Here is a 25,569-nt window from a genome sequence, read left to right as displayed (position 1 = left end):
CTGAAATCATCTTCTAACCAAGAACGGCTTGGAAGGTCAGAAGGAGGGAGCTGCTGTGCTAATACAGGAGTTGAGCCCAACCCCACAGTCACCCTGACCACAGATCAAGTCCCCAGGAAGGCCTCACCAGAGAAGGAGACCCCCAGAGCCTCTGAATCAGCTGAAGTGCCAATGTTGTCTGGAACTAAGCTCACAGTCTGGTGAGTGGGCTGAACCCTGGGGCAGGGGGGAGACTACAGGGGTCTATGCTGGTGCTGAGGCAGCACTTGGATGTTACTACCCCTGCTGAGAACCAGGTGGTAGGTTTGGTAGAAGCGGCCCAGGCTGGGGAGGGGCACAGGCTCGTCAAGCTAACAACCACAACCAAACAAAGCTGGTTGATTAGCAAGTTGGTCTGGGGTCATCTACAGACCAGGGAACAGGCCAGGTGAGTGAGAACCTGATCCTCCTTAAATCATACCACTTGGACTTCTTAAGCTTGGGGTACTGCCAGCCCGGAAACAGTGCCCCACTTTAAGGGACCTAAAAGTCTAGTAAAAGAAAGGCAAGATGAGCCTACAAAGAAAGGTGAGGACCATAAGAAAGTTCTTCAGTAACAAAGAAGACCAAGGGGCACCCTCAGAGGAAGATGTCAACATCAGGGCCTCTATATCTAAGCTTCCAAGAAAAATACAAATTGGTCTCAGGCCATAGAGGTGCTCAAAAAGGACTTTGAAGATAAAGTTAGAGAGGTAGAGGAAAAAATGGAAAGAGAAATGAGGGTAATGCAGGAAAGACATGAGAAAAAAAGTCAACAGCTTGAAAAGTCAAATGGAAAAGGAGGTACAAAAGTTCTCTGATAAAAATAATTGCCTAAGAATGAGGATTGAACAAATGGAAGCCAGTGACTTTGAGAAACCAAGACACAATCAAGCAAATCCAAATAAATAAAAAAATAGAGGGCAATATGAAATATCTTCTGGGAAAAACTGCTGACCTGGAAAATAGGTCCAGGAGAGATAATTTGAAAAATTATTGGTCTACCCTCCCAGGAATATTATAGCCAAATTCCAGATCTCTCAGGTCAAGGAGAAAATATTGCAAGCTGCCAAAAAGAAAGAATTCAAGCACTGTGGAGCCCCAGTCAGGATAGCACAAGATCTAATAGCTTCCACATTAAAGGACCAGAGGGCATGGAATATGATATTCCAGAGGGCAAAGGAAATGGGATTACAACCAAGAATCACCTACCCAGCAAAACTCAGCATAATCTTTCAGTGGAAAAAAAATGGGACTTTAATGAAAAAGAAGACTTTCAGATATTTGTGATGAAAAGACCTGAACTGAATGGCAAATTTGATTTTCAAATACAAGACCCTAGGAGAACCATAAAAAACTGGAGCTGGGGGACATACCTGGGGTCATGCAGTGGGTGACTGTCTTGTGTCTGAGGCCAGGTTTTGGCTGGGATCCCCCTGGGTCCAGAGGTGATGCTTTGTCCACTGTGTCACTTAGCTAGGTGATGACATCTTTAGGGTTAAATTGAGGGGTGAAGGGAATTCACTGGGGGAGGGAGAAGGGCAGAAGTTAAATCCTACATGAAAAAACAGGAAAAGGCTTAGGGAGTGGGGGGGAAGAGACGGGAGAGGATCAGGGCAGTAAATGAATTTTACACTCATCAGAAAAGGCTCGAAGATCTTAAATTCATCAGAGCAGCCTCAAGGAGGGACTAACAGACACACCCAACTGGGTGGAGTAATCTGTTTAATCTGGGCAGCAAATGAGCCTAACACTCATCAGAATTGGCTCAAAGACCTCAATCTCATTAGAATTGGCTCAAGGAGGGAATAATGTACACACTCAATTGGGTGGAGTAATCTCTCTAACCCTGCAGGAAAATAGGAGGGGAAGGGAATAAAGAGAGAGGGGCAAAAGAAGGAAGAGTAGGGGAGGGGACAGACAGAAGCAAATCCCTTTTGAAGAGTGATAGGATGAAAGAAGATGGATAATAAAATAAATATCATAGGGAAGGGAATAGGAATGAAGGGAAAACAGTTAACAATAGTAATCATGTAAAAGAGAAAAAGGGGAAAAATTGTACAAAAAATATTTATAGCAACTCTTGGTGGAGGCTAAGAATTGAGAATCAAGGGAATGTCCATCAGTTGAGGAATGATGGAAAAAGCTGTGCTATATGATTGTAGTGGGATGGTCTTGTGCTACAGGAAATGACAAACAGGATAATCCCCGAGAAACCTGGAAAGACTCATATGAACTGATGTATAGTGAAGTGAGCAGAGCTGGGAGGACATTGTGCATAGTGACAGCAGTATTGTTCAATGAGCAACTGCGAATGACTTTACTCTCAGCAGTGCAATGATCCAAGACAATGCAAAGGAACTAATGAGGAAGCTTACTATGCACCCCTATAGAAAGAACTGATAAAAAGAACACTTGTGGATTGTACATATATAACCTGGTTGCAATCTTATGGAGGGGGGAGGAAAGGGAGGGAATGAGGGAGGGAGAAAAATTTGGAACTCTAAGTTTTATGAAAATGAATGTTGAAAACTACCCTTACATGTAACTGGAAAATAAAAATAAATGTTTGTTGCTAAAAAAATTTTTTTTAAATTCCTAGGTGGGAGGATATCCAATAATTACAAGTCGAGTATAATATTAAAATAAGAAGAAAAGTCAATAAAAGATTCAAAGGAGAAGCAAAACTTTTTTCCCATTTTTTGTTTTGTTTTTTAAATGGCTGCTACAACAGGACAAAGATTAATGACTACAGTTCTAATTTGTGTTAACAGAATTTAATTGGAATGGTGTTTAGATATCACCTAGTATAATACCTTCCTTTCTTTTTCAAATTTTCAAATAAGAAAATCAAAGAGAAATCATTCCAGAATTCACCCCCAGACTCATTTAGCTAGTTAGTGGCAGAGCTGGGATTGGTACCATTGCCTTCCTAACATCTAGTCCAGTGATGTTTACACTGTAATATATTGCTCCTAATGTGATTCACCTATTTTAAATTCATATGCATGTGTACTTAAGTTAGACACAAACATTAGGTTTCTGCAAATTCTTAATGGACTTTTTTTCCTATCAAGTAGCAATTTTAACAGTATAGTGTAGCAATAATAAATCAAACATTTAATAGTAAAGCACTAAAAACACTTACAACAGCTGCCAAAATTATTTTCCTTATACTCAGATTTAATTACACTCTTACCAAACTCTTCAAATGGCTCCTTATTCCCTATAGAGTAAAACAAACTCCTTTTGCCCAAAATGTAAGACCTTCCCGTTAGCACCATTCTAGTTTTCTAGCTTTCTATTCCCTCTTCCATGAGCATAGCCATAATGAACTACTGGAATTCTCTGCCCTTCCACTAGGGGTAGAACTCCCTTTAGAACTTCACATTAAAAAACAAACAAAAAAAACTTCAAATAACACTCTTTACCTCTCTAATGTGCTTTTTCGCCTTGCACTTATTGGTGTCTATATTCTATCCCCTTACTATAAGTACTACAAGGCAGGGACTACAATTTAAATTGTATATCTTAACCACTGTAAGAAATACAATTATAGAGTAGGAACTTAATAAAGGTATGTTGAAATGAACTGAATTAATAACAATTTAATAGAATTATTCCTTTAGAACTAGGACATCAGAGGTCATCTAATCCAACCCTATCATTTTACAGATAAGGAAACTGAAGACCAAAAAGTATAAGTGACTTTGCCAATGTCACAACAGGACTAAGTGGCAGTGACAGGCTTTGAAACCAGTTCTTCTAACCCCAGCACTCTTTCATTATACCATTTGGTCTCCTTGTGTCATTGGTTCCAAAGAACTTGATTACCCATTGATAACAATATATTTTGCAATAAGAGATAGAGAGTACTTCCTACATAGCCTTTAAAGGATTTTTTTTAAACCAAAACAATAGAAATTACTTCATTAAGAAGTTTTACTGTAGACTACACATCAAAATAACTTTGAGGTTTAATCTCACAACCAGAAAATACAAAAAGATGACAAAAATGGGAATCTTCAATGTTGAACGGGTTGTGCAAAGACAGGAACAGTAACCAACTCATCAAAAAAAAATCTAAAAGCAGTGTTTCACACCAATAGCTCTTCACCTCTCCAAAGAAAGGGAGTGGGCCAAGGAGATGTCTTTTCATATCACTTTCTTTTGGGCCAAGCTTTATCATAATATTAGACTTTCTTTGATGCTGCTCAGTTTTTCTCAATTCTTTTCCTCTTTTTTGCTTTTTTGTCCTAAGACTTTCTGCAGGGAAGGGGAGAAAGAGGTATATGATGAGAATTACAGGTAATACAAAAACAAAATATGTCAATAATTTTTACTTTTTTCTTGATTCATTTTTATATAAGTAAATGTAAAACAAAATGTCAACTTTTAAAAGTATTCTACATCATATTCTAGGTCATACTAATTCCTGATTAAAAGATACAAAGTTCAAGGATTAAGAAAAATGTTAGTTTCCAAAATTTTAAAAACACAAATAATCTCAAAAGTCCTAGCAATCATGCCCAGTTTCATCATCAACAAACTCATCAGGAATTTACATTATAAAATTTCTAGGGCTTTGAAGGTTCAATGTCTGATAAACCAATAACTTTCTTTTGTCCCCTTTATTTTTATTTATTGGGGGGGGAAGAGGCAATTGGGGTTAAGTGACTTGCCCAGGGTCACACAGCTAGTAAGGGTCAAGTGTCTGAGGCTGGATTTGAACTCAGGTCCTCCTGACTCCAAAGCTGGTGCTCTATCCACTGCGCCACTTAGCTGCCCCTGTCCCCTTTATTTTTGATCACAAGAACTTCAAGCAGCTAGGTGGCACACTGAATAGTTCTGGACCTGGAGTGAGGAAGACATCTTCCTGAGTCAAATCTGGCCTTAATAGCTGCATGATCCTAGGCAAGTCACTTAGCCCTGTTTGCCTCAGTTTCTTCATCTGTAAAATGAGGTGGAAAAGGAAATGGCAAAACCATTCCAGTATCTTTGCCAAGAAAATCTCAAATGGGGTCACAAAAGTAGGACACAAATGAAATAACAGAACAACAGCCCCTACAATCTACCAAAAAAACTGGCAATTTCAAACTAATCCAAGTGGTTTAAACAAAACCAAAAAAGCTAATGAATCAGTAGTTAGGGCATATATGAACAAGAGGAAGCTTTTGCTATATTATATCAGTAATATGCAGTACAACAGAGTTGAAAATAGGTACTTCTTTATGTTTGTTCATCCTCATCTCTGCAAAACACAGACTGAAATACCATTATGGTGAAACACTTTAACACTTTAATTCTGATAAAACCTAAGTTTAGAACCAGAACTACTAAATTCAGGCCAGGCCTTTACGATAACTATCATTGAACTCTAAGAATTTGAATGAATTTGAATGAAAATAATATAGTATTTACATAAGCAGTTTATATTGTCAAATTGCTTTATGTATCTACCAGTTAAGTCCCCACAAATATTTTACGAGATAACGTATCTCCCTTTAAGTAAGCAAAGTGGAGATAAAAGCACAATTTGTCCAAAGTCGCAATTAAATTGTAATTCTTAGTCCTCTAATTCCACTCAATTTTTTAAAATTTGTAGACATTAAAAGTAAATAATTTTTTTATAAAACAGCATTATCATAGTTTGATTTTCATTCATTCATTCATTCATGGGAATTTTACATGTTCTCTTACACTAATACTGGTAGGGAAAACAGACAGCAATTGAAACATACTTCACTTCTGGATCAGTGTTGAATCTCAAGCTAACATATTCAAAATCTAGTTGTTCATGGTTGATTTTTTTTTTAAGTGAGGCAATTGGGGTTAAGTGACTCGCCCAGGGTCACACAGCTAGTAAATGTTAAGTGTCTGAGGCCGGATTTGAACTCAGGTACTCCTGACTCCAGGGCCGGTGCTCTATCTACTGCGCCATCTAGCTGCCCCTTCATGGTTGATTTTAATCAAATATCTCAAGATATTAAGAAAATTACAAGCACTAAAAGTTGGAGAGGCTGCAAAAAGGCAGGAGCACTAACACAAAATTGTAGTGAACCAACAGTGGCCTTTAGTGTGTGATGTTTAAAGTCTAAATGTGTGGTCGCCTTAAATTAGAAGCTTTAGCAACTGGTCTTTGGGCATTAAGCATTTATTAAAGCATACCTATCTAGCCTAGAGTTCCAGCCTGGTCAGGTTGTTCCTCAAGTCCTCTGCCATGAGTCTGCTTCAACCATGGACTCCCCTCAAACTGAGTGTGGAAGCTTTTTATAGGTCCAGAACAGAGGTGGTCCTTACACACTGCTTCAAATTGATTGGTAGGCATCATCCAAATCCACTGGTTCACTGGACTTGAAGGTGGTCTTGAGTTGAGTTCAAAAGTCCTTAGCTTCTGAGAACAATACCTTCTTAAGGGCAGGCCAGGTATGGTTACAATCTAATAACTTGAAGTAGGCTAATCAGCAAGTCAATCATTCTCACTTAATCCAATCAGTTTAGATTAATATCCAGGTGGGCCTTTGGGTATCTGCCAAATCCCATTATTTTCTTACAAGTGCAACCATTAGGGAAAATAATATGTAATTACATGAAGTAACAAGAATGTCCATATGCCCTTGATCCAGAAATTTCACCATTCAGCATGCACTCCAAGCAGGTCAAAGACAAAAAAACTTTTATATATTCCAAAATAGTTATAAGCAGAACTTGTTTATGGTAGCAAAGAAACTGGAACAAGGATGGTGCCAACCAAAGATGAATGGCTAAACAAATTGTAGTATATCAATGTGATAAAATATTACTAAAGTCAAAGTAATGATTAATAAAATGAGACTTATATAAACAGAAGCAGAGTGAAGTTAGCAGAACCAGGGGAACTATACATGATTACAACAAAGTAAATGGAAACAATGAAACAAAACTGAATACTGCATAATAGTGACTAAGAAGAGTTTAGGAAATACCTTTTACTCCCTCTAGGAGGTGTGTGTTTATGCATGTAGACCACTACAAAAGTTAATGAGTCATTTGATGTATTGGCTAGTTTGCTGAAATGTCTCCCTAACCCCATTTTGGTTTTTATACAAGAGATAGCTTGCTGAGTAGAAGAGGGGAGGGAAAAGGATATATTTGGAAATTAAGGTGTTATAAAAATAAAGAATATTTTTTAAATGTTTTCATCTTTAACATCTGTATCAGGGTTGCTTAACATTTTTTGTGTGTATGTAATAAACTCCTTTGGCAGTCTAGTGAAAACAATGGACCTATTCGAAGAATGTTTTTAGAATACATGGGGGGGGGGGCAGCTAGGTGGCACAGTGGATAGAGCACCAGTCCTGGAGTCAGGAGAGTACCTGAGTTCAAATCTGGCCTCAGACACTTAACACTTACTAGTTGTATGACCCTGGGCAAGTCACTTAACCCCAAATGCCTCACTTAAAAAAAAATACATAGGGAACCACTTATATTAAAATAGTTATCAAAATATAGACATAAAAAAGTTCAGACTCCAGGTTAAGAACTCCTGACCTCTACCAACAACAAAAAATTACAAAGGCTTAAAAAAACTGACAGAAATGTTATATATTTAATCTGCCACCCTATCCTGTATTTTTCTGTTCTATATTGAGAGGCAGTATAGTAAAATGGAAAGTGCAATGAAGTTAGCATGGAGACTCATGTATGGACTCAAGTTCTATCTCCAATGTTATAAAAACTGTAAGTGCAGGCAATATAAAATTTCTGGGCCTTAATTTATTCATTTGTAAAATGAGGATACCAACATAGAGGGTTGTATCAAAGATAATGTAGTAAAACGCTTTCTAAGTTTCAAACTACTATATGTTAGCTTTTAATTATATTGTAGTTTATCAATTTTGCTAAACATGTGAAAAACATACTACCTAGCCTCGCATATAGCTTTACCTAACGAATATCAGGGGTTGGGGCCTCTTGCAGCTTTTCTACTGCCCTCTAACTTACATAAAAATTTATAAATCATTCTGATTCACCCTGATTATATGATGTGCCCTTATATAATACTAGTGAGATATGTTCACAAAATTAAACATTAAAATGAGTTATCTACTTCAAAATATTTCATCATTCAGGGGCAAAACATAAATCCAGAGATGGGCTAGCCCTAGAAAAGATATATGAAAGAAATGAACAGAACAAAAACTGTCCTTAATTGGAAAGGCAACCAGAAGAAAAACTGCATTACAGAATCTCAGAGTAGGAAGATACCTCAGAGGCCCAAAAGTCTAATCCCAACCACCCTTAAATATTATGAGACCCCTCTCATTATTCCTAACAAAGTGGTCATTCAATTGATGTCCTTGGGCAGAAGAGAACTCCTAAGGCAGCCCCATTCCACTTTGGGTAGCTCCATTAGGAAATTTTTTCCTTATAATCCTCTAGATTCTGACTTCCTATAACATATACCTTGGTACAGCCCTAGTTCTACCACTGGGGCCAATTCCCACTTTCAACTATCTTCAAGCCTTTTGGTCCTTGCAAAGTTTCAATAAGAGTCACATATGCCAATCTTGTCAATAAGGAGTTTAAAAGTCAGATTTTCCAGGAAAGCACTCAAACTGAATTTAAGAACTTCCATAATTCATAATGTTGCTTATGAAGACATAATTTCAGGCATAGGGTGATGGTGGCATGGATTTCTCTGAGATGAGGATGGTAAGGAAGGTGAAAGGATTGTATCCACTGTATCTAAAAATAAGTGTATGAAGGCTGGTACAGTAAAATTATAGGTCCTCAAAGCTGACAGGAATCATCAGAGGCCATCTAGTCCAATAGGTACCTAAACAGGAATCACCTCTCCAATATCCCTAATTAGTGGTTTTATCCAACCTCTGGTTGAAGGCCTTCTGTCCTGGAGAACTTACTACCAGGACAGCTGACTCCACTTCTGGACAGCTCTCACCATAAGCACTTTTTTTTTTCCTTTCTTCTACAAAACTGAAATATATCTTATAAACTCCTTCCTCTTATAGCTAGGTTTACTGAACTTCATTTCTTTTCAAAGAAATATCTCAAGTGGAATAATTAGGATCACAGATTTAGAGCTGAAAAGGCCTTCAGTCCACAACTAGTGTGACCTCTGCAGCATTTTAAAAGTGAGAAGCCAGGGTCCAAAAAGATTAAGTGACTTGCCCAAAGTCATACAAGTAACAAATGGCAGACCTGGTTCCTTTTGTGTTTTCATCTCTAGCACCTAGGACAGCATCTGGCACATGGCAGGTGCATAATAAATGTATATTAAGTGAAGTCCTTTTCCCCTTGTACTTAGGCCAATTTAATTTTCTGTTAATTGGTGGCTAACTGCAATCTCTTCTGCTTTCAAATCTTACCAAGAATTATTCTAAAAAGTCACTCGTATGAATTACTGCCTTACTAAAGTACAGCACAATGAACATAATGATAGAATCTTTCAGTGGTCATGGTTACATGCAACCATTATGATTATATAACACACAGATAATAATAGCTAATATTTATATAGCAACTTAGATTTGCAAGGCACTTTTTACATATGGTATCTAATTTAGGGCTATTAATAAGCTTTTGAAGTAGGCACTGTTATTATCCCCCATTTTACATGAGGATTTTGAGTCTTAGAAAAGTTTGGCTAATATGATGAAAAAGGAAAATGATAAATGTTGGAGAAGACATGGAAAAATTGGAACACTAATGCATTGTTGGTGGAATTGTGAAATGATCCAACCATTCTGGAAAGCAATTTGGAGCCATGCCCAAAGAGTTATAAAACTGTGCATGCCCTCTAACCCAGCAATACCACTACTAGGTCTACATCCCAAAAAAGATCATTAAAAAGGGAAAAGACCCTACATGTACAAAAATATATATAGTACCTCTTTTTGTGGTGTCAAAGAATTGGAAATTGAGACAATGCCCATCAATTGACAAATGGTTGAACAAGTTGTGGTATATGAATGTAATGAATATTATCATGGTGTAACAAATGATGAGCAGGCAGATTTCAGAAAAACCTAGAAAGACTAACATGAATAGATGCTGAGTGAAGTGAGCAGAACCAACAGAACTGTACACAGTAACAGCAATATTGTGTGATAATCAACTATCTTGGCTCTTCTCAGCAATACAATGATCCAAGACAATTCTAAGACTCATGATGGAAAGTGGTCTCCACATCCAGAAAAAGAACTATGGAGTCTGAATGAAGATTGAAGCATACTATTTTCACTTTTGGGGGGGTTCTTTTTTTTTTGTTTCTTCTTTCTTGTTGGCCTTTCCCTTTTGTTCTGATTCTTCTCTTGCAACATAACTAATGTAGAAATATGTTTAACATGATTGTAAATGCATAACCTATATCAGATTGCTTACTGCCTTCAGGAGGGGGGAGAGAGGGGAGGGAGGAAGAAAAATTTGGATCTCGAAATCTCACAAAAATGAATGTTGGGGCAGCTAGGTGGCACAGTGGATAAAGCACTGGCCCAGGATTCAGGAGGACCTGAGTTCAAATCCGGCCTCAGACACTTGACACTTACTAGCTGTGTGACCCTGGCCAAGTCACTTAACCCTCACTGCCCTACCAAAAAAAAAAAAGAAAGAAAGAAAGAAAAGAAAAATGAATGTTGACAACTATTTTTACATGTAATTGGAAAAAAATAAAATACTATGGCAGAGAAAGAGAGACAGGCAGATTTAGAAAAGTGAAGTAACTTGTCCAGGGGGGCTAAAGCGAAGTAAAAGTGTCTGAGGCAAGATTTGGACTCAGGTCTTCCCAAAGTCCCTTTCAAATCCAATATTCTATCCACTACTGTCAATACCTCATTTCCATAAAACCAGGAGATGTCTTTTGTTTTATTATTAAAGTCATGAGTCCAGACAGCTTTATAACCCCTTCACCCTAACCTGGTTCTAAATTCAAGAAGTTAAAAAATAAATAAAAGACATAAGCTAGGGGAAAGCTCTTTAATTACATCAAAGTACACAGATGTACAAAGTCTATGTCCATTACAGGTCAGATGCAAAAATCTGCTGATGTTTTAAAATCCAATATGAGATTGTTTTGTCGAGATGTTCAGTAGTATCTGAAGATATAAAAGAAAGGACACATCAGAAACAGGCCAGACAGGAGTCTAGAGTACGCCTGTGGCAGACGATATAAAGGTACTGGAGATACCACAGAGGAAGCATCTTGACTCTCAAGAAGCTTGTCTTCCATTAACTTAAGGCTCATAAGCACAGCCTGTTAGGCAAGAAGAAAGAGTTATGATCATAAAGTAGGGATTCTTAACCTGGTCTGTGCATAGATTTCAGGTTGTGCAGAAACTTGGATGGGAAAAAAATACATCTTTATTTCAAAATTAGTTTCCTTTAAAATTATATGTGCTTTATGCATTTAAAAACATTCTGGGGAGCAGCTAGGTGGTGCAGTGGATAGAGCACTGGTCCTGGATTCAGAAGGACCTGAGTTCAAATCCGGCCTCAGACACTTGACACTTACTAGCTGTGTGACCCTGGGCAAGTCACTTAACCCTCACTGCCTCACAGAAAAAACAAACAAAAAAACCACATTGAGAGCAGATCCATTGGCTTCAACAGATGGCCAAAAGTGCCTATGACACAAAAATGTTAAAAAACAAGCAAACAAACAAAAAAACCCCCTGTCTTCAAGGACAGCTGAAATGGGGAGTTTTTAGGAAAGAACCCATGCAAAAAAATACTGCTCAGGTTTAAAAAAAAGTTATCTAAAATGTACAGAATAAGTAAAACAGAATACTTTAAAGTATACTAGGAGATATATGTTCATCTAAGGCATTTGAGAGGGCTAATACTTTTTGATAAGGCAATCATGCAGGCATCTAATTAAGTATGTAACTACTGACGACAAAAATCAATGAGTGGAGGGAAAGTTGCATGGCAAATTTCAGCTCAATATAAGTGAGTTTTCCAACAGCTATGACTGTGGAAGATGATAGACAAACATCTCTATATATTACATAATTTTATATTCATTTGAATGTCTACATCAATATTTTAGAATATAAATTCTAAAAAAGATGATTACTACACCCACATGAACTTAAATATCCTCAAAATGAGAACTTTATTGATTTTTATGACCTTAAAGAAGTCACAACCCTGAGAAATGTTCTCTACCTTTAAGCAGGAAATTGTGACCTGTCACCTACAAAAAGCTATAAGGAATAATGTCAATGCTAGATCTAGAAGACAACTCAGGGAATAGTCTAACATTTTCATGACAGAACAGGGTTGGCAACATGGCTTCATAGTTAAGTCAAAACCAAACTAGCTGTGAAACTGATTAAATCATGTAGTCTCTATGAGCCTCAGATTCCTAATCTATAAAATGAAAAAGGTGCAACTGATGACCTCTAAAGCCTCTTCCAGGATTAATATGCTATGATTATATGAAGCTGCAAAGTCACAGAGTTACTAACAGAAACAGAGCCAGAATCTTCTGGCTCATAGTTTTTACATTTTGCTACCTTTCTTGTAGACTGAGCAAAAAAAACAAAACAAACACCCAAAATTATGAACAACATTTTAATGATCTTTCAATTAAAAAATAAACCATTTGGGGGCAGCTAGGTGGTACAGTAGATGAAGCACCCGCCCTGGATTCAGGAGAACCTGAGTTCAAATTCAGCCTCAGATACTTAACACTTACTAGCTGTCTGACCCTGGGAAAGTCACTTAACCCTCATTGTCCCGCCAAAAAATAAAAAAATAACATAAATAAAAAATAAGCCATTTGATATACATGCAGCAGAGAGTATGAAATCCTTGCACATAGCAAGCACTTAATAAATGCTGCTTGAATGAAAGGATGGCTCCATCTATAACTGTACTTGCCGACTTCAGTCAGGCAAGTTAATAAAGCTCTTTGTGTCTGTTTCATTAAACATCTAAACACTGAATCTGAGTCACAGATTATAAGACTCTCATGTACACAGAATACTTCACAAATATTAATTTCCATAATTAAGGGGCAAATACTGCAGGAGCAGACAACTGTCTGAATGAGGAATATTAAAATTCTTCACTTGGGTTTGTCTTCTGGTGCTACTTAACATGTGCATTTTGAAAAACTCGAGAGATCTATTTAACTAAACAATTTTCCTTCATGCTTCCTCTCTAAGGAATCCTCAGTTTAAAAAAAAATTTGGAGCATTTTAGTTTAAAGTATTTTACTCTTGAATTTGTAACAAACGTTACAAATAAAAAAAGTCTACATAGACTATTTTGTTTACAATCTTTCTTTCAAAATTGAAAATCAGTACCCTACAGTATTATAAAATTCTACATTCAAACCTACTATAGCTCTTCTAAATGATACCATAAGCAGTGTATGATTCCCTAAAATGTCTTCAAAGCTTATATATTTCACAGGGAATTTAGCAAGATTACAGGAAGACTGATCGTATTGACTCCAATAAGTGCAGAAAAAAATCTACAGCGAAAAAGCACAATATAAATGCAAAACAGTAATGAAACCAACAAAACAATTTCATACTGCTGACAAGAGAATATTCCAGAATGTTTGTAGATGTTTAAATACAGACTAGATGCAGAAAAGTTAAAAGAATGAGAATCTTGGAACTAAAAAGTAATGAAAAGGTCATCTAGGACCGACATTCTTAAATTGTGGGTCATGTAACTCAATGGCAAAAAATTTAGCAACCATAAAAGGTTATGTATACCTATTTTATATACCTATATACCCAGGGTCACATAAACATTTCTCAGGTGAAAAGGGGTCCCGAATGGGACAAGTTTAAGAAGCCCTAATCTAGAAGAACCTCTCACACAATGCAAGAATGTTTTCTATGATGGAAGATTATCTAGTCTCTCCCTAAAAACTTCCAGAGATAGGGTACTAGGTATTCACTGTTGAATAGCTCTAAGCTGTTGGAAAGTTCTTTGTATTCAGCTAAAATCTAGTCCCCATTACTTTCATCCACTGGTTCTATTTGTCTCTAAGAAGCTATGCAGACCAATATCAAATCTCCATTTAGTTATCCACTTCACTAGTTCATACATCTCAGGTTCCTCACAAGAAACAGTTTCCAGAACCCTTTAATCACCTTCTTCTATCCAGATTTGTCAATCTCTTTTAAAATGCCGCACCCATAAATGAATACAATACTGACACTGTGATCTAACTAGGATAGAATTCACGACAATTAACTTCTCATGACCAGAACACTATTCTTTTGCAATTGCAGTCTAAGATTCTATAATGAAATGTGAGTGACATACCAAGAAACCCACTTCCAAGTCTCTGGAGACACAAAGGTTTATAAGAAACATGTAATAAACCTTTGTTTTCAGTTTTTACTATTTCTATAAATTCATTTATATAGAATCAAATACTCAAATTGCAATAATCAGAGGGACGCCTTCTTTTCAAGTATAGAAACAAGAAAAACTTAATTGTTCAGCGATCCTACATTTGTCAATATCGTCTAGTAGGCTTTGTCAGGCTTGTATTAAATGTTCAATAAAAGCAATGATACTCATAGTTCATAGAAAGGAGAAAGCAGATCTGAGCAGTATAGACAATTGAAGGAAAGATCTCTAACTTAATAATTTGATTGTAATAACTCATACACTAATCCACAAACAAATCACTAGTTTATGTGAAACTAGGCTCTAAGGACTAGCTCAGGCAAAACGCAGTTATTTGATTTAATTACCAATTTCTTATCCCTTACAGTTTAGAGATCAATAAGAAACATAGAGATGTCAGTGGTTTAAATTACCAAACAGGAAAGCCAGATATCCATTTCCATATAGCTCTTAAAGACTTTCATTTTTATTCTTGTAATTCTACCAGCAAGCAATGCCAGGCACTTAGTAGGTACTTTAAAATATGTTGAATTAAAAAAAAAACCCACTTCAGGAGATTCAAGGAATTCACAGAAGCAAACATTTAAATCCTGTGGGCTAAGCATAGGCCATAAAAAAGACAATGAAACTACCCCAGGCCATCAGAATAAAGCAACAGGTCTAGACTACAGTTATTCCAACAAAGGTCCCAGACCCACATTAGAAAACTTGTGATTGGCTTTAATTTTTTTTAAGTGGGGAGGAATTAAAAACTTCAATAATGGGATTCAGATCACTAAAAGCATTAGGTCACAAATCTTTCTTTTAAACAATTTCAAATAGGTCAAACAAATTAATTCATAGATTATTAAGACACTGTCTTAAAAGAATCCATTTAAAACATTAAATTTGTTTCAATGGAGTAGATCAAATCTGAAAATATAATCAATACTTTATCTTTGAAACTTACCATTTACTGTAAAAATATGTTAATAAGTTAAAGAAAAATTTTTAGAGAACGCAAGTCTGTTTTTACCTTGACACATACTGGCAAGTTGCATTAACACAAGCACTCAACAAGAGAATAAATTGAGTTCCTCACATATCTCTCAAACCATCTCCTATTTATATAACATACTGACATGCATAATTGGGGAAAATGTGCTAAGCACTAGTTAAAATGTAAACTGTGGATTTATACTCAACGCAACATATTATGATGTAGATACTTGGGGCTTTACATATGCAAGTATCCTTAGCATTAATGTAAACTCTGAGACTAACGCCCTATGCATTGAGATGAAAACATACTCCTAAAAGGCTAACACTGTTTGTATCTTACTTTCCGGTCAAATAGAAATATCTCACAGAGCCCTTACAATTACTTGATGTAAATTTTAAGCTTTCAATAAAAACACCCTCGTGTTTCAAGAATTAGTATCTATTAAATTGACACAAAATTCGCCACAATCTAGATCAAGGCAAAAATAAATAAAAACAAAAACATAGCTATTTGATAAAGCTGTTTTAAACAACTGACATTACTAAACACTTCCTTTCATCCCCTCCCCACCCCAACAGTATACTCTTTTTGAAGAGCCCAACTGTCTTTCCTGAAAACAAAAGTTGTTACTATATAATCTCTCAAGTTTGAGGGCCTAGATTTTTGTAGCCTGAAAACTAGTAGTTTATTTTGTTGTTCACTGATGCAAAGTAACAATCAAATAGGCCAACATACCCTGAAAAAGGCAGAAAAATAAGCCATTTTTCATATTAGGCTTTTTCCAATTCATTATCATATTCAACTAAAACTATATAACAAATCAGAAATAACATGCTGAGGAATACCGTACTATTTAAATAGCATTAAGGAAAGGAGGAATACAAGATGCCACAGAATTTTTAAATTGAATTGATTTGCTAAATTTGAGCCAGGAGATACTCAAACCATTTTAAAAAAATAATTAGCATGCAGTTTTGGAGGTGAGATGAAAGCAGAAAATGTCTGTCAATTTATTCAACGTGTTTAATGGATGCCATAAATCAAACCTTTTCATGAATTTTCTAGAGCATATTCGTGCCAATCTTTGAGCCTGCTATTGTCACTTTCACACATGCTCATAGGTACCACACTGACAAGGAATGATATATCTGTCAACTATTGGTATAGAGATTAAAAGGACAAACCAGTGATTATACATTTTCGTAGCTATGAATATTAAATATTTAACAAAGCTTTTCAAAATAAGCTGCACTATCCATGTCCTTCGAAAGGAGGTCTTTGATTTCTTTTAAAGATTCATTACACTATATCTACCTTTTGTCGATTCCCACCACCACCACCAAAAAGAGGCGACAACCTTTTCTAAATAAGGCACCTGCCTATGGGCGTTTGAGTAAATTTCCAACTGCCTGATTAGAATACTGCCAAAGTTAGGGCAAAACATGATTTTATACGAACACTTTCCTCTTCTAAAAAACAGATATACTCCTAGATTTCATTTTACGTTCAATACTTTTAAATTAAATACAGCAAGTTGTAATTTTAGCTAAAAGCCCTCCGATAACTCACTAGCTGTATAATTGCTACATCTGGTGGCAACATATTTGAATGCAAGGAGCCAGAAGTTGGACAGCAATTGTAACAGAAAAGAGCAAGAATGACTTGCGTGCACATAACCTTTATGCTGATATTCCACATAACGTACATGCATACATATATACATACATACATACATACATAGAAATCCACACTTATCCTTTTCGGTTAGCAAGGAAGTGTTCCACTTACACTAGGAAACAAGAATGCACAAACACTCCAGAGGTGATGGGGAAGGAAAGTTGCAACCATTTGGAGGGGGTGGTTTAAGAAACGTGCCTACGAGAAGGTTCTTCTTTTCAATGACTCTGGGGGCGGCGCAGGGGATCAAAGTCCTCCACGACAACATTTTTTCCCCAGAACGTTTCTCTCGAATCCCTCCTAGGAAGAGACCCCCTCCCTCCTGAGGGGCAGCCTGAAGCACGCTGGCCAGTTTCAGGCAGCACAGAAGCTTTCAGGAAGGGGACCGCCTCTGTGGGAGGAGTGCAATAGGCTACGGGGAAAGGGGAGGGGGTACAAGAAGGATGAAGGCAGTGGGGGAAAGGGGGGGGGGGAGGTGAAATCCACCATCGATTTAGGAGAAGGGTGTTAAAGAGTAACTAAGCTTCCAAGGTTTGTCTCCAGGAGCAAGGTCGGACCCTGAGGCACGCCAAGAAAAGTCGTGCGCCCTGCCCGCCCCTCCATCTTCCAGTGGCCCCCCGAAGCACCCCATCACCCCCTTCACCCCCGGCGGCAGCTCTCGCCGCAGGCGACCTCCCGGCCAGCTCGGGCCACCCCATCCCCCACCTGCAGGGTCCCCGGGAGGAGACTGGGGTACGAGGGGGCGCCCCGACCGGAGGAGCGGCGCGGGGCGCGGCGCGGCAGTATTTACCTTCCTTGGGCCTCCCGGATGGCGGCGTGTGATTCAGCAGGGACCTGGCTGCCGCTGCCGCTGCCGCTGCCGCCGCCGAGCCCGGGGTTGGAGACGTGGAGAGCTGGGACCAAGATGGCGGCCCCTCCAAACTTCCACTGCTACTTTGGACACTCATCAAGCTACTTTCTGGGAAGCGGACACCCCCCCGGCGGCGGCGGCAACGGCGGCAACGGCGGCACCGGCATCCGCCTCAGTCATGGCCGGGGCCGTGATGGGGAGGGAGGGGAGGGGAGGGAGCGGAGGAGAGGGGGGAGGGAAGGCAAAGGAGGGGGGGGGGTCGTCGAGGGGGGGATTCCTGGGGGGCGCCGGCAGGAGGGCGCTCAGAGGGGAAGGGGAGACCCCGGCGAGGTTTCCGCGGGCACAACCTGCCGGCCCCTCCGCAGTGCGTCCGTCTGCCCCCGCTCTTCGTCCCTGTCTCCGAGGCAGCGGCGGCGGCGGCTGCTGCGCTGGGGCGGGGGGGCTGGGGCTGGCGGCAGAGGAGGCGGCGGCGGCGGCGGCGGGGTAACCTCTGCATCAGTTACAGGAGAAGAAGGAGGAGGAGGAGGAGGCGGCAGCAGCGGCGGCGGCGGCGTCACGCGCCGCCTGTGCAAACACTATCGCGAGGCTCCTGCACCTCCGGTAGCGGCGGCGGCCGCGGGAGCATGCATCGCGGGGGGAGGGACGGGGGGGGGGGGCGGAGGGAGGAGGAAGAGGAGGAGATGGGTGGGAAGGAGCTACGGAGGGAGGAGATGATGGTGATTGACTCCCCCCCCATCTCCTCCTCATGGGCGAGCCCTCCCACCCCCCCGCCCCGGATCCCAGTGCAAAGTGTGAACACCAGTCACCCTGGCAGCCCGAGCTTCCCACCCTAACTGGAGCTGGCGGAGGACTCCCCCTCCGCCTGAGGCTCGCCCCGCACACGCGCTCCTCCGCCTCCGCCTCATCGTGCCTGCTGAAAGCTAGTGGTCTCCACGGGCGCCGCCGCTGCCAGCAGTTCCAGCCGCAGCCACCTGACTTCCCTTTTTTTCTTACGGAAGCTAGGGTTACTGAAAACCCACCCACCCTGGGACCCCTTCCCATCTACTCACCCAGCCCACCCCCTTTTTTTGGCTGGGGATGAGGACTGTACGTTGTGGAAGAAAAAAATGCCTCTCCTGCAGCTGCTTCGCTGTCACTTTGTGGCCGTTTTCAGTCTGAAAAGTTTAAACTAGACGGTTTCTAGTTCTCCAATTCCTAGATCAGTCATGTTCCGAATGCTGCCTAAAGTCTGACATACAGCAAAATGGGAGTAACGCTGACTGTTTAAGAAAAGAGGAATGGAAAAGACTACTTAATGCAACGTTTTGTAAAAAAAAAAAAAACGAGGTCCTCCAATGAAAGGAATTGCAAAGTATTGTTGCCATATTTGAAAAAAAAAAGTCCTTTATCAAAAATTGCGGAAAAGTTTAACTAAAGTAGCAAGGTCTTTATACTATATTCGTTTAATACTTTGTTTAATAATAGCTAGAAATTATAGAGTGCTTTAATATATGTGTGTATGTATATATATAATGCATATATAACTATATATAGCTATGTGTCCTATATAGTCCATATATATCTATATGTGCTGTATAGTGCATGTGTATAGCTATATAGCTGTATGCATGCACTATATATCATATATATTAATATATAGCTCTACATATACATGCACTATATACCCACGTATATATAAAACTATATACATACACACACTGTATTATTTCCATTTTGTAAAGAAGAAAACAACCTGAGAAGAGTTAGGAGACTTGCCCAGGGTCACACAGAGAATTTGAAACAGGATTCAAACTCAGATCTTCCTTAGTCACGCGCACTCTATGCACCATGCCACGTGGCTGTTTATAGAACAGTGCAATACTCTTATAATGTTCTCTCTCTCTCTCTCTCAACTATGGTAAACTAAGATAGATGTAATTTGAGAAGAGCAATGGGTTTGAGATTAGCACTAGCTTGTGGAAATCATTTAACTTGTGTGCCTCTTCCTCATTTGTAAAATGAAGATAAGGTACCTGCCTCACACAAAGCTTTTTGATAAACAAATAAGAATACAGTAAAAGTATTTTGTAATCCATTTTGTACCCTACAAATGTTATTTCCTAGAAGCACAATTTTGGTTACCATATAATCACCGCATATCTTGCAGTTATTTGCAATATGTCTGGTCTTTGGAAGGTATCTCTTACACAAAATGGAATGCAGCATATCAACTCGGGAAAATTAGAACAAAATGTTTGTCTTTTAAAAACTAAATTGGATGGAGCCCTAAAAAATGTATACTCCGATTACCTTAGAAAATAACATTTCTATTTTTCATTTTTGTAATTGTGTGTTTCATATACTAATACTTTGTCTTCATAGAATATTTTATTTGGATAGCACCTTGAAGTGCCAATCAGACACTTGCTTAGGAATTGTACTACTCAGACTTCTTATTTTGGTAGATTTTTCAGTTAGTTACTTCTGCAATTCATATTAATAGATGGATATTAGCACTTAAAATATTTTAAATAAAGTCTCATTGATATTAAACTCATTTAAGTGAATTTGGAAAGAAGGTAGGAAATGAGTCTTCAACTAATAAATAGGTGAGATTTTTTAAAAGTATACTCAATAAAAGAACATACATTTATATTAAAACGATGATTATTAATAAGAATAAGGATAGCTAGCAGTTAAATAGCTCCTACTATGTGCCAGACTAAGCACTGGGCTAAGCACTTAACAAATATCTCATTTGATCCTTATAACAACCCTGGGAGGTAGTAAAACTATGCCTTGATGTTTTGTTTTGTTTTGTTTTGTTTTGTTTTGGGTGAGGCAATTGGGGTTAAGTGACTTGCCCAGGGTCACACAGCCAGTAAGTGCCAAGTGTCTGAGGTCGGATTTGAACTCAGGTCTTCCTGAATCCAGGGCCGGTGATCTATCCACTGCACCACCTAGCTGCCCCTATACCTTGATTTTAAGACCAGTAAATTTGGCCTCCTAATTTCTCAATCTCTTGTCTCTTTCCTCTCCAGTCCCTCCTCCATATAGCTGCAAGATTGTTATTCCTAAAGCACAAGTCTGTACATATCATTTCCTTGCTCAAGAAGCCACAGTGTCTCCCTATGGTCTAGGACAAAATACAAACTTCCGGCATTTAAATGATTCTATTCTTCACAGTCCTACTCCAGCCTACACTTCCTAGGTTTATTGCATGTTACTTTCCTTTTACACACTCTACAATCAAGCATTTATTACATACCAACTATGTGCCAAGAACTATACTATGTTCAGAGAAGACAGAAAAAAATGAACCCCCTGCCCTCAATGAACTTACAAAGAGACAATATGTGATATATAAATATATATAAAATAAGCATAAGGTAATTTATGGGTGGAACAGAAATCAGGAAAAGTCTCATGTAGAAGGTATCATTTAAACCGAAACTAGGGATTCCTTGAGGTAAAGGTAAGGAGGGAATGAATTCTAGATATCAGGTAGACTGTGCAAAGGCACTAAGAGGGAATATTAAATGTCACCTGTGAGAAACAAGTCCAGTTTGCCTACTATAGAGTGGAGGAGGGAGAGGAAAATATAATAAGGTTAAAAATATTGATTGTAAGAGCTGAATGGTGCTTTAAACACCAAAGAGTAGTTTGTAATTTGATAATCAGGATAATAGGAAACCACTAGAGTTTATTAAGCAGGGAACTCACATGGTCAGACCTGTGCTTGAAGAGTATGACTTTGGCAGCTGTGTGGAGTATGTTTTGGAGAGGGGAGAGGCTTTAGGCAAGGAGACCAATTAGAAGGCTATTACAACAATCCTGGTAAGGAGTGCTAAGATTGTGAATGATGGTAGCTTTGTGAATGGAGAGAAGGGGGTGGATGCCAGAGATATTGTGGATGTACAAATAGGAAGGATTTGGCAACTGAATGGGTATGTAGGGTGAGGGAGAGAAGTGGAAGATGACTCAAAGCTTGCAAACTGGACAGTAGCTTGAAGAACAGCAATGACTACAAAAATAATGTCGTCCAGAAGAGAGATTGGTTTGAGGGGGGAGGTTTGGAGAGGTTGTTGAATTCTTTTTGGACATGATGAGTTTGAGATGCCTTTGGGATAAACAGTTCAAAATGTCCAATAGGCAGTTCGTAACCCGGATATTAGTCAAACTGATCTACCTCCTCTTCTCTAATACCACATTCCATCTCCCATCCCAACTTTACACAGGCTATCCCAAATGCCTGACATGCTCTCCCTCCTTACTTATGCTGCAGCAACTTCCAGGCTTTGTTCAAGACTTAATTTGAGTGCCACCTAGTTGCTCAGGCCTCCTCCCCACCCCCCCATTCCCAAAAAATTACTCTGTATTTATCCTGTAGTTACTTATCTATGTGCATATTGCTTCACCCAATAGATTATACTCTCCTGAAGGGCAGATTGTTGTCTCTGTATCTTCATTACCAAGGAGGCGATTAATAAATGCCTTTGGTTGTAATAAAAATAAACTCCAAATCTCTTATCTCTAGTCTGATTCTCCTGAACCTCATTCTCATATCTCCTATTACCTGCTAGACATATCCACCACCTGCATGTTATAACAGCAATCTCAAACTCAACATGTTCAAAACTGGAACTCATCCTCATCTCCCCTGGACTCAACATTGCTTCAAACTTTTCTATTTCTGTGGAGGATCACCCAGATTCATAACCTTGAACTGTAATGCTTCCTCCTCCCTTACCTCCCCCCATCCAATCTGCTCTCTTACTGATTTGATCTCCATAATGCCTGATATCATCACCATATCTTATCAGATAGTCACTATTCTACTTCGCACCCATATCACCTTGCACTTGGACTACTGCAATAGTATCATATTAATTATCCTTTCCAGTCTCTCCCCTCTCTAAAACATCTTCCACTCAACCATTAAACTAATCTCAAGGAATAGGCCTGACCTTGTCATTCCCCTGCCCCCAAACTCTTCAGAATCTCCCCATTGACTGTAGGATAAAATACAAATTCAATTTTATTAAACATTTAGAATCCTTCCGAACCTGCCCCTAGCCAACCTTTTCAACTTTACTTCACATCACACCCTTTGTATATTCAATGTTATAGTCCAACTGGATTTCTAGCTATTCCCTAAATTCAACATGCAATCCTATATCTCATCTCCCACCTCCATGAAACCAAAAAAGCCATCTCCCATAGCTCCAGTGCATTTCCTCACATTGCCCCAGAGAATCCTAGTCTCTTTCAAGGTTCAGCTTGAGGGCAATTTCTTTGGTAAGGCTTTCCCCAGACCCCTCCTCCCCCAGTTGTTTGTCTTCTCCCTTCACTTTGCTCAGAGCATTTAGTTTGCTCTTAGTACCAGTCATTCCCTAGTGTATTTTACTTACCCCCTAACAATATCCCCTAACAGAATATAAGCTTCTTAAGAGCAGCAAGTCTTTTAGAAGTACTATTAAACATTTGTTGAATTAGATTGAGGCAGCAAATGTAGTAGAAAGACTGAAAGACAAAAGATTCTTATTCTACTCCTGCTTTGCAACAAGCTACTGACCAAGTCACAAACTCTCTGGGTCTCAACTTCCCTACCTATAAAATGAAGGGGTGGGGCTATATGGCTGCTAAGGATCCTCCCAAACATACATACATACATACATACACACATACACACACACACTATACTATACTATTTATCAATAATTCAAATTCTATAGATCACCATCATTCAATAGTCCATCTACTAGGTATTAGTATCCAATTCCAATAGAGCAGATTTGATGGAGAAGCCCTCATTCTATATACCTTAGATTCTTTAATTAACCTACCGAACTATACTGTATTTTATTAATACCTGACATTTTGTGTGTTTCTTTTTTACATTAAAATGTAATTATAGCTGTGTGACTCTGGGCAAGTCACTTAACCCTCATTGCCCTGCAAAAAAAAAAAGTAATTATAGTAGCTTAACATCATCAAAAATATCTTAATAGAGTAAAAGCTCTCATACTAGGTGCTATATAGAACAAGTTAAACAGGCAAGATTCTTGCCCTATTAGAGCTTACAATTTAAGACATTCAACCTTAACTTACGGAGGAAAAAGACCTACAGACATATATTAAACAGACAATCCAATAGATCCAACAGACAAAACCAAATTAAAAAGAACTAGCCACTAGCTGTGTGACCTTGGGCAAATCACTTAACCCTCATTGCCCTGCCAAAAAAAAAAAAAAAACCTAGCCACTTCATTTCAGCCTAATTGGGAGAGGGTGAAATCCAGAAAGCCTCTTTCTGAATGAAGGGAGAGATTTTTAGCAATGGGAAATGGGAAAAGTTGCCATATGAGGGATATTATGAAAAAAAATAAGGGAAAATAAGAATGGCATAAACAAGTAAAGGTAACTGAACAAATTTGCCAAGGAAGACTAGAAAAAAAAAGGATTGGTTTCTTTTTGTTTTGTTTTAAGAGAATAGAAGGTACAATGCAAGAATGAAAGTAATCAGAGATTTTCTGGTGAAAAGGCTTAGAATGAAGTCAAGATCTTTCTCATCCAAAAGGCGATCATGTTTTACACCACGTATAATGGTCCTATATTTATGTACCTTAGCAACTATCTCCAACAAGCTCAAAGTACAGTAGAAACTGTGTGGGACCCTTTTTGTCATAAGAAAAGAACTGGAAATAAAGTAGTTGCCCATTAATTGAGGAATGGCTAAACAGATTCTGATGCCTGGAGGGTAATAGGATATTATTGACCCTTAAGTAACAATGCATTTTAAGAATTCAGAGAAGATTAGAAAGTTATATAAACCCATAAAGAGTAGAGTAAGCAGAACCAGGAAACAATATACACAACTACAACAATGTAAATAGAAACTAGAAACATGGTATAATTATGACTGTTTGACATCAGAGGAAAGCTGATGAAATAAATACATCTTCTGACTTTCTTTGCAGAAGTGGAGAACTTCGAGTCAGCATTGCATAGTAAATAGGGCACAGCAAAACCTGGATTCAAATCCCTATTTACTAAGCTGTGTGACCCTAGGCAAGTCATTTAATCTGTTTCTCAGTTTCCACATCTGTAAAATAAGGGAGCTGGGACTCAGTGGCCTCTAAGGTACCTTCCAACTCTAAAGCTATGATAGATTGTATATTACATGTAATTTTTACCAAGCTACCTAAATACTGGTAGCATATTGTCTCATTTTATACATAGCTGTTTGCATGTTATCTCCCTCATTAGAATGTGAGCTCTCTAGAGCAGGAACTGTTTATGTCTTTCTTTTGTATCCACAGAGCTTAACACAGTGCCTGGAACATAGTATGTGCTTAATAATGCTTATTTTTGTTAGGCAATGTGTTGGGTTTACTAAACTGCATCCCCTACTCCCCACACACATACTTTCTCTTTTCTTCTTTGTTATAAGAGATAACACTATAAGTAATGGAAAGGGGAAGGATGGATACTCTTGAAGATGATGTAAAAACAAGATATAAAAAAATTATATTAAAAGAAAGTGATAGATTTGTAGTCAATTTGAGTTTGAATTTCAACTCTTTCATTTACTACCAGTTTGACACTAGGCAAGTCACTCAGCCACTTTTGGCCTCAATTTCTTTATCCGTAATATTAAGGGATCGACGAGATGATCTTTAAA

General features: G+C 38.6%; 1 protein-coding gene across 2 annotated transcripts in view; it reads right to left on the bottom strand.

Moving 5' to 3' along the window:
• TLK1 (tousled like kinase 1) overlaps nt 1–18,343 on the bottom strand; it is a 168,694-nt gene extending 150,351 nt beyond the window's left edge. Inside the window, exon 1 of one of the 2 annotated variants that reach the window (XM_043997124.1) lies at nt 17,847–18,343. In XM_043997124.1, coding sequence (XP_043853059.1) covers nt 17,847–18,003 — 157 coding nt within the window. In that variant the 5' untranslated portion in view covers nt 18,004–18,343. Of the gene's footprint in view, nt 1–17,167; nt 17,373–17,846 lie in introns of those variants that run through there. The other variant, XM_043997126.1, reaches the window with a different exon arrangement.
• Nucleotides 18,344–25,569: the final 7,226 nt, after the last annotated feature.

Source organism: Dromiciops gliroides, chromosome 3 (assembly GCF_019393635.1).
Source record: "Dromiciops gliroides isolate mDroGli1 chromosome 3, mDroGli1.pri, whole genome shotgun sequence".
Lineage (NCBI taxonomy): Eukaryota > Metazoa > Chordata > Mammalia > Microbiotheria > Microbiotheriidae > Dromiciops > Dromiciops gliroides.
The sequence above is the reverse complement of the archived record's forward strand: the minus strand, read 5'-3'. Positions and strand labels throughout refer to the sequence as shown.